General features: G+C 39.3%; 1 protein-coding gene across 5 annotated transcripts in view; it reads left to right on the top strand.

The window, feature by feature from the left end:
- col12a1b (collagen, type XII, alpha 1b) overlaps nt 1-9,992 on the top strand; it is a 146,268-nt gene that overhangs the window by 52,212 nt on the left and 84,064 nt on the right. For all 5 annotated transcript variants that reach the window (XM_024290520.2, XM_024290521.2, XM_036210692.1 and 2 more), the window contains 3 exons: nt 4,497-4,626; nt 6,230-6,375; nt 8,662-8,791. In XM_024290520.2, the coding sequence (XP_024146288.1) occupies nt 4,497-4,626; nt 6,230-6,375; nt 8,662-8,791 (406 nt within the window). The remainder of the gene's footprint in view (nt 1-4,496; nt 4,627-6,229; nt 6,376-8,661; nt 8,792-9,992) is intronic.

Genomic DNA, 9,992 nt, shown 5'->3' with positions numbered 1-9,992 from the left:
TAGAGGGGTGACCTTTGCCGAGAGCGGCAACCTCCAGCATCATGGAGAGAGCGCAGCAGCTCCGCAGCAATTGGCGGTGAGAGGTGACTACTGCCGCTCTAGACATCAGCATTGCAGAGAAAGCTCTGCAGCTCTTGTCGCTGAGGGGGTACCTCTGTCGCTATCGGTATCAGAATAGTGGAGAAAGCTCTCCTGTCCTCGGCATCGAGGGGCGACCACCGTCGCTCTTGGTGTCGAGGGACGACCTCTGTCGCTAATGGTATCCGAATCGTGGAGAGAGCTCAGCAGTTCTCGGCGTCGAGGGGCGACCTCTGCCGAGAGCGGTGTCAAGGGGCGACCTTCGCCGAGAGCGGCGTCGAAGGGCGACCTCCACCGAGAGCGGCGACCACTGGCTCCTCAGCTATCAGCAACGAGGGGTGACCTTTGCCGAGAGCGGTAACCTCCAGCATCGCGGAGAGAGCGCAGCAGCTCCGCAGCAATTGACGGTGAGAGGTGACTACTCCCGCTCTAGACATCAGCATTGCAGAGAAAGCTCTGCAGCTCTTGTCGCTGAGGGGCTACCTCTGTCGCCATCGGTATCAGTATAGTGGAGAAAGCTCTGCTGCTCTTGGCATCGAGGGGCGACCACCGTCGCTCTTGGTGTCGAGGGACGACCTCTGTCGCTATCGGTATCAGAATCGTGGAGAAAGCTCCGCAGCTCTTGGTGTCGAGGGGCAACCTCTACCTATCTTGACATCAGCATCGCGGAGAGAGCTCAGCAGTTCTCGGCGTCTAAGGGCGACCTCCGCCGAGAGCGGCGTTGAAGGGCGACCTCCACCGAGAACGGCAACCACCGGCTCCTCACCTATCAGCAACGAGGGGTGACCTTTGCCGAGAGCGGCAACCTCCAGCATCGCAGGGAGAGCGCAGCAGCTCCGCAGAAATTGGCGGTGAGAGGTGACAACTGCCACTCTAGACATCAGCATTGCAGAGAAAGCTCTGCAGCTCTTGTCGCCGAGGGGGTACCTCTGTCACTATCGGTATCAGAATCGTGGAGAAAGCTCTGCTGCTCTGGCATCGAGGGGCGACCACCGTCGCTCTTGGTGTCGAGGGACGATCTCTGTCGCTATCGGTATCAGAATCGCGGAGAAAGCTCCGCAGCTCTTAGTGTCGAGGGGCAACCTCTACCTATCTTGACATCAGCATTGCGGAGAGAGCTCAGCAGTTCTCGGCGTCGAAGGGCGACCTCTGCCGAGAGCGGTGTCAAGGGGCGACTTCCGCCGAGAGCGGTGTCAAGGGGCGGCTTCCGCCGAGAGCGGCGTTGAAGGGCGACCTCCACCGAGAACGGCAACCACCGGCTCCTCACCTATCAGCAACGAGGGGTGACCTTTGCCGAGAGCAGCAACCTCCAGCATCGCGGAGAGAGCTCAGCAGCTCCGCAGCAATTGGCGGTGAGAGGTGACAACTGCCACTCTAGACATCAGCATTGCAGAGAAAGCTCTGCAGCTCTTGTCGCTGAGGGGGTACCTCTGTCGCTATCGGTATTAGAATACATTCCTGTTTATATAATTATCCCCTAAAATAATCAGTAGAACATATTGACAATCTATATGTCATAAACTCGTATCAGCGTCTCCTCGGTAACCACCTTGCATTATGCCTTTGCCGAACCAAAGCAGCAGTAGAAAGTGTTGTACCCGATGTTGATACGGACGTTCAAAATTGTTCAGCAAAATATAAAGTTTGAATAAGTGAACTGTCCAAAGAAGTATGATTTTTTGCTGTTGTTGCTTTGCCCCGCCCTTGTAATTTCTGGCCAATGACTGAAAAGATCTTCAGGCACAAGGTTTTATTTTCGAGCTTTGGTTCAAAACAGAAATGTCCTGAATGCAGACCAAACTCAAGGTTCAGTCTCGATCCGGACCAAAGGACTTTTCCAGTCTGAGTACACCCTGAGTTTAAATACATTCTACACCAGTCCAGTTGGTATTTATATGAATATTTATTGTGTTGTTTTCCTGCCCTAAATGGTTACAGATTCTTAGATCAATTATGTCCATTTCAAGTTCGATTTGAAGAATCACTTCAGACCTGTTGTCAGAAAACGCTTCATTTACAACTTGCTAGTTCCCTCTACCCAGTCAGATAGTTCTTCACTTTAACTATTACCAGTTGGATGGCAGGTTGCCAGTACAAAACACAACAACTGTTTGTGACAGATGTTCAGGTATTTGTGTTTCTGCCTGTAGAGCCAGCACCAAAGCAACAGTAAAACATATTGAACCTAACTTTAATACAGATGTTCAAAATTGATAATCAAAATAAAAAGTTTGAATAAGTGAGAAATCTGACAATGATTTGCAAAGTGAAGCACGTCCATTTTTCTCTTTTTATTTTGATCTGCCCCCGTAACTGCTGACCATTGACTGAAGAGATCTGGTTTTGTGTACAAGTTTTGGTCTGGATTAAATATCTCTGGTAGACGTCAGTCTAAATACAGACCAAGCGCTATCTTTAGTGCTCGATCTGGAACATATAAAGCAGACCCGGTCCAGAACAAATCATTTTTCTAGTGAGAATACATCCTCACAGCTGCTGAATGGTTTGCCTTCAATATCTACTATCTTGGTCCCCGTTGCTTGAGTGAAGTAGTATTTAGTTTGCATTTCAAAACACTTTATCTGTAAAAATCCTACATAAGAGCTTTTTTTTCTTCAACTTTGTGCTTGCACTAGCGCTTTCAGTTGGAGCTTCTGTGAACAGAGTCCCACCCTTCTGAAATTGGATCCATTTATTTTATGGCAAAGTCCAGGTGGGACTCCCTTCGCAGTGTGTGGACCGCATAAATATGACAGACCAAGATACATTCGGTCCATACAAAAGCAATTTAGTTTAATGTCCTGTGATTTAGGACCAATTAATTTGGACTGAAATCTTGAAATTCAGCCGACCAGCATCCAACCAGATCGTTCTGATTGGATGGAATCCGTTCAGCACACGTAAGAGGCTGAGACTTTTTCATTTTTGAAAGCTTCATAATTTTTTTGAGGCTGAAAAAAAGATTTCTTAAGGTTCCAGTTGTTTTGGATTTAACCTGCTTAGATATAAAGCAAAATGTGTTTTTCACATCTTTGAAGACTAGGGTTGTCTGAAGGTTTCTGGCGACTCTGATTTTAGCGGGTTTTAGTTTGAAGTTGTCTTCAGAGCCCCAAGTTAGATCATTCAGTCTGACATCTTTCAAAGTTTGGATCAACATTTAGGGATTAAGATAAGTTCAGGAAGTGCTTTTCAGAAGTTTTATTGATCTGTTTTGTTTTCAGATTTCCAAAAAAATGTGCAGTTAGGTTTTTGTAAATAAGTTAACAGCAAAAAGTGTTTTTTTTTTATTTAAAGTGGGTGCAAAAGACAATTTTTTTTCTGAAAAAGATAAATTGTGCATTTACATTTTATAAATTTTCATGCAACAGAAAAATGCTGCGTAATTTCACTGACAAACTCATTATCTGGCTGTGCGGCGAAGCTGCTCAGCTTCACTTCAAAAGCCACGCCCCCTCAGAGGAGATTTTAGAAGTAGAGGCTTCAGATCAACATGAAAAATGGCTTTTTAAGACATTGAGGTTGTGAGATTTTGGTTTAAAACGTTATATTCATAATTAAAACACTACTGCTAACTTTTTTTAAATAAAAAAAATAATTTAACTCATCACAAGAAATTTGTCTTAACATTTGCGATGGATCTTAAGCTTGCTTTTAGCTTAAGAACCAAATTTATCAAACTCTGAAATCTCAACGTGAAAGATAATTCACTTTGTAAATAAGTGTCATTAAAATAAATAAAGTTGACTGAAAACTCAATTATTGCCAACTTATTCACTTTACATTTACATCAGCAGCATGTCAAGCATTTCCAAAAATAAACTCACCCAAGGAAATCTAAATCTGAAGCGATTTTTCCACCAAACCTTTGCTTCCACTAAAAGTGTTCTTGGTTGTGACATGTCTTCTCCTTTTTATATTTAACGGGCATAGCAGAAAACTACAGATATGTTAATTCTACTTAGCAGGCTGAGAAGTCTGGGTATCTCTGGTACTTTTCTTAGCTGGTTTTACTCATATCTCACAGACACAAGATTTTATGAAAGTACGGATACATTCTCATCAAAGGCCTATAAAATCAACTGTGGGGTCCCCCAAGGATCAATGCTAGGCCCACTACTTTTTAATCTATACATGCTGCCCCTTGGGGACATCATCAGGAGGCATGGCGTTTTGTTTTTTTTGTTATTGCTTGTGATTTTGACTTCACCAACTTCCTTTTTATAGAATTTTTGTATTGCTCCTTGGCTCTTAAATTTGGAAATGTTTTTAATGTGAAGCACTTTGAGCTACAAACGTTGGAAAAGCGCTCTATAAATAAAGATTGATTTGATGTTCCACTTATTGTAATGGCCACAACACTAGTCTGTTCAGGTTTGGATCTCGTAGACAAAATGACACTCAGGTCTTTTTTATTTTAGGTGACCGTCATTGGATCAGTCACCACCGTAGTGCTTGAAAATCTGACCCCACTGACGAAGTACCTGGTGAACGTCTACGCCGTGTCGGAGGGGATCAGCAGCGAGCCTCTGAAGGGCGACGACACCACCTGTGAGTTCCTGTTTGTTTATTTGTGTCTTCGCCCGTTAAATATTGGCTTTGTTCTTTCTGATGTCAGCCACAGTGGCTCAAGACTTTGAAGCAACATTAAGAAGGCAGCAGATAACATCATCCATCTGTCGCTTTACTGTCGTGGGAAATAAGCTTTGCTCATTTTCTTACATCATTGGAACGTCTTCATCTGCCTTCAAATTGAGCCAAACATCTCTGTTTATTCTCCGTTTGAGGCAGACAGACGTTTAAAACGCCCCATGATGCAATGCTTTGTGTTGATGTTTGTCCTCAGTGGGCAAAGAAAGAATCGCAATGAGCCGAAAAGACTACAATTAAAAGCGTATTTATTTGGACTGTGGTCTTTGTATATCTCTTCAACGAACCAATACGATTTAACAATGTGTTAAATGTGGGGCTTTAAGTGCTTTTATTTGCTAATTTGTCCTGAAATGTTCGTTTTATTTGCCGTCAAATGTGTGGCCGAATTTTACTTGAAAGCTATTTGAGACTGATATAAAACACTGAAGAGTAGTTTAGTTGTGGTTCGACTCGCAAACACCAAAAAATTGCCAAGTTTTCCGGAATTCATAAATACCAAGTATGCTGGCTTTTGATTACAGAAAATACATATTTATTTTGATAAATCATTTTTTCCCCAATTTGTCTTTTTACATTGCATTCAAACTACTAATAAATCCAAAAAAGACTGTTTACCTCAAAAAATAGCTGTAAAGAGGGGTTTTAGTTTCACAAACATCTATAAAAAATGTTTATGAATAAGAAAATTCTTGCATTTTATTTCTTATGAGATAATTGGAGGATATAAAGAGTTATAGCTGTGATAAAGATACTAAAGTCTACCAAGGCTGGGTTGATAAAATCCATTAATCGATTTGAATCAATGAAAGGTTTATGCAACAATAAACGATTCATAAAAATAGAGATCGATTTAGCACACAAAGCTAAAATCCGCTAGTTTAATGCTAACGATTAATGGAATTTCCCATAGGACGGCTAATGGTAATGCTCGGTCGACATAAACATACATGGTGGAATAAATGAGCATCTTTATAAACTCACAGGTATGAGTTTTACAAACTATTTTAAAGAAATATGTTTTAAAATAACCATTTGTGGTCGAAAAACACAGTTTTTTGCCCAGATTGTCTTCTTCTTCTGGAATAAAGTGTAATTCTATAGCGTGATCGCCACCTAGTGGCCAAATTGAAACGTCCTCCAGGAGAAGCAGAACAATCTGAACATTTTTGTTAGAGATTCTACTGTAGAGAATCCATGTAACATGTGTCTAATGTGTCTAAATGTGTAAACTCAAAATTGAATCAAATTAAGAAGATTGAAAGAAACGAAATAAAAATCTGAATCAAATCCATCCAGCCTCTTGTAATTTATTGAATTTAATTGTATTGTTTCCCGAAATTATTATCAATACCCCGCCCTAAAATCTCTGTTTTAATCATGTTTACTGTTTTGGGACAAAACTTGCAGCAGAAATGAACTGACCTGCCGAGCATTTTAGCCTTCAGTGTGGACTCAGATTTTTAAGTGACAAGTGACGGTTTTCTCTGCGTTCCCCCCGCAGTGCCGCTTCCATCTGTGCAGTTCATGAAGGTTAATGATGAGACCATGAGCAGCATGAGGGTGAGCTGGGACGGTGTGGCTGGAGCCACAGGATATGTGCTGCGGTACCAATCCATAAACGGCACTGAGCCTCAGCTGGAGCAAGAGGTAAGTAGACGTTCTCAACCTCCAAGACGTGGACCGTTACCGGTCTGTGAGACACTTGGTACTGGGAAACAAAAAAACACAAGCTACATTTGTTCAACTTTATTGATAATATGAATAATTAATTAATTCTGAAGGAAGTTTCATTTTGGAAAACTACTGGATTCTCTTCACCACATCCGACTGATGTCAGGTCGCCTGGTCATGTGTCAAAAATCCACATTATCACCAAGCTATCAAAGTTAACCCTTTAACACCTGAGTCATCGCTGGTGACGCTTAAACACAAAATCTTTAACGTACTGAAACTTTTCACTGGAATTACTTTGATTGTGGTAATGGTTGAAAAGTTTCAGTTAATTGAAAGAACATAAACACTGGAGGTGCGGTGTTAAAGGGTTAAAAAAAAAACATTTGGAAGATTCTTTTGGGAGAAAAGATCTAGAGAGGATACAGAAGAACTTCAAAATAAAATAAATCTGCAATCTCTTTACTAGATATATAGATTTACTGGGACAGTTGTCCCTGCACACCATAATAATAATGAAATCTATTATTTAACCGGCTGTCTAATGTTATAAGGATGCTGCTAATGAAGTTTATCATCTAATTAAGAGAGATACCCATTTTAGTGGCTTTATTTTTTTATTCGTTACATTTTGACAGTATATGGAAAAAGAATAAAGGTATAGAGAAAAAAAAACACATGGAAAATTCTGACTTTTTCTCTCAGAAATTCTGATTTTAATCTGAGAATTTGGGAGTTTATCTTAAAATTCTGACTAATCTGAGAATTCTAATTTTAATTTTTAGAATTCTGACTTTAAACTCAGAATTTTGACTTTAATCTGAGATTTCTGACTTTAAACTAAGAATTCTGATTGTAATCTGAGGATTTTTACTTTAATCTAAAAATTCTGTCTAATCTGAGAATTCTAATTTAGTCTCAGAATACTTACTTTAATCTGAGAATATTGACTTTAATCTGAGAACTCTGACTAATTTGAGAATTTTAACTTAATCTCAGAATTCTGACTTTTAATTCAGAATTCTGACCCTATTCTCAGAATTCTTACTTTAATCTGAGAACTCTGAGTAATGTGAAAATTCTGAGTTTAACATCAGAATTCTAACTATCTCAGAATTCTGACCTAAAACTCAGAGTTCTGATTTTAATTAAATAATTCTACTTTTAATATCAGAATTTAAACTCAGAATTTTGACTTTTATCTCAGAATTCTGAGGAAAAAAAATCTGAAATACCGTTTGTTACCGTATAATGGTACCGTGTAATGTTACCGTGACATTGAACCGATCCATGACCTGAAAAAGACCGGAGACCTCTACTCTAGACTGAGTGTGTAGAAGACAGAAGGAGTGTCATCTACACACAGTAAAGAGACAATCAAAAGAAAAAAGTTGCTATTCTGATTCAGTTTGTTTTAGAAAAATCCTTTTCTTAGAGCAATCGCACTCCCAAACATCCATATATTTGTACTCCGCGGTGCACTTTTATTTTGTGTGTTTGTTGCACGAGTTTACTGCTTCCAGATGAGGATTCCATTCCAGAGGATGAGCAGGAAGGAGACTTCAGCAGTCTGGCTCCTTCTAGCCTTGCAAAAAAAAAAAAAACAGTTCGACTCACAGTGTAATGGGAAGAATTAGCTCATAGCCTGAAGTCATCAGGATTATATGAACTGAACAGATGCTGCATGGATCCAGCCGAACACCTCAGTGGTGCTAACACTGCATGTCTAATATGCGATTCTTGGAGAGTCTAAGCTCGAAACATTTGCAGCAAATGATTCAGAACACTAAAAAGAAACATGTATAAAATATACATTTTAATAAAAAGCACAAACGATCTTACTGGGTGCATCTTAACACACTTATTAAAGCAATGTAGATGATTACCAGACATTAAACTGAGGCTTTAACAGTTTTCCAGTCCATCTAGCTCGGCAAAGAAACACTTCCTTGGCCTTGCTCTGGCCATCAGAAAAGTCTCACATTTAAACAGCAAAATGAAAGCCATGAACTTTTGACACAAGCTTGGAAAATTGCTGTTGAGAATTGCTTTGTGTAGAAAGGATTGGATTGCTTTTAGCCAGAGCTGAAGGCTGAAGGAACCGCCAGCCTTCCAATCGACCATCTGTTGTGTGTTAGTTCTGTAGCATACTGTACGTGAAAAAATTAAACGTTCATCTGGACTTGTAAGCAGCCAAACAAATCTGTCATCCGCATTATCATGAACAAACTGATTCGACCCTCTTCCTGTGTTCCTCCTCAGGTTCGTGTTGCGGGAGGCGTGACCAACACGCAGCTGCTGCAGTTGATCCCTAACACCGCATATGCCATCAGACTCTTCGCCCTGCACGGCGAATCTGTCAGTGCCCCATTGGAGGATACAGGAGTCACATGTATGTAATAGTATTCTGCTACTGTACTAATGAAAGAAAGAAATGCATGCAGACCTAATGTGTAAAACAAATACAGAAAGGAAAAATGATAATACACATTAAACATAAGCAGTTTGGTAGTGTGCCCTTTCTTTATCCATTATATGGAGCTAAATTGGGGCCAATATTTAAAAAAAATGGTGTTTCGCAAAAAAATGTTAAATGTCCAAAATCGTTTTCTATTTTAAAATAAACCTAATAATTTTCAAAAAAACTTTTTTTTCTAAACTTTTTTTTCATTTTCAAACATTTTTTTTACTTTTAACTCTTTTTTTGAAAACTTTTGAGGGGCCAAAAGTTTTAAAACAGAAAATTTTTAATTTGAAAAAAATTTTTAAAAAGCAATTGTAAGTGAAAAAAGGTTTGAAATGGAAATTTTGAGTTATGCAACCTAAAAAAACTGACTTTTAATTAAATTATTTTCAGCTCCACATGTTCTGTTTTTAGGTTTCAAAACTAAAAATTTTCAATTTCAAAAACTTTTCAAATCTTTTTTTCACTTTGAATTGTTTTGATAACTTTTGGCCAAAAGTTTTGAAACTAAAATTTTCAGATTTGAGAAAAAAAAAGTTGAAAGTGAAAAAAATGAATTGGAATTGGGGAAAAAAATAATAATTTTGAAACCTAAAAAACAGAACATTCAGTTCTGGCAATGATAAAATGTGTTATGAGAATTGCAAAAGTTTTGGACATTTTACTTTTTTTTTTTTTTTTTTTTGGCCAAACACTTCAATTTGTTTTGTTTAGGTTTAAAAATAATATTGGACCTAAATTATCTCCATATAAACATTAAAACGTAAATTAAAATTGCTAAATTTAATTTCCAAAATTAAAATGTATGTAAAGAGCATCTTTATTGTTCATTTCAGCTGATTCTGCACATATATAGTCCAGAACATGTGTATACTAACACTTTTTCCAGTTTCCTATTTTTGCACATCCTTGAAGCCTTATAACTTTAAAGGGTAACCAAACAGGGAAGTTGGAGGCTGACTCCACGCACTCGTGCGTCCCTCGGCGATGTGCGTTCAAGCAACCACTTCTAGTGAAAATTCTGTTCATGCTTGTTTCGCGCTTTAACGTTCAAAGCTATACCATTTTTTACCATCATTTTTTTAACAAAACACACGGCCATCGAACACGTGTCACAAGCTAAACCTGG

The sequence above is a fragment of the Oryzias melastigma genome, linkage group LG24 (genome assembly GCF_002922805.2).
Source record: "Oryzias melastigma strain HK-1 linkage group LG24, ASM292280v2, whole genome shotgun sequence".
In the NCBI taxonomy this organism is placed as follows: domain Eukaryota; kingdom Metazoa; phylum Chordata; class Actinopteri; order Beloniformes; family Adrianichthyidae; genus Oryzias; species Oryzias melastigma.
The sequence above is the reverse complement of the archived record's forward strand: the minus strand, read 5'-3'. Positions and strand labels throughout refer to the sequence as shown.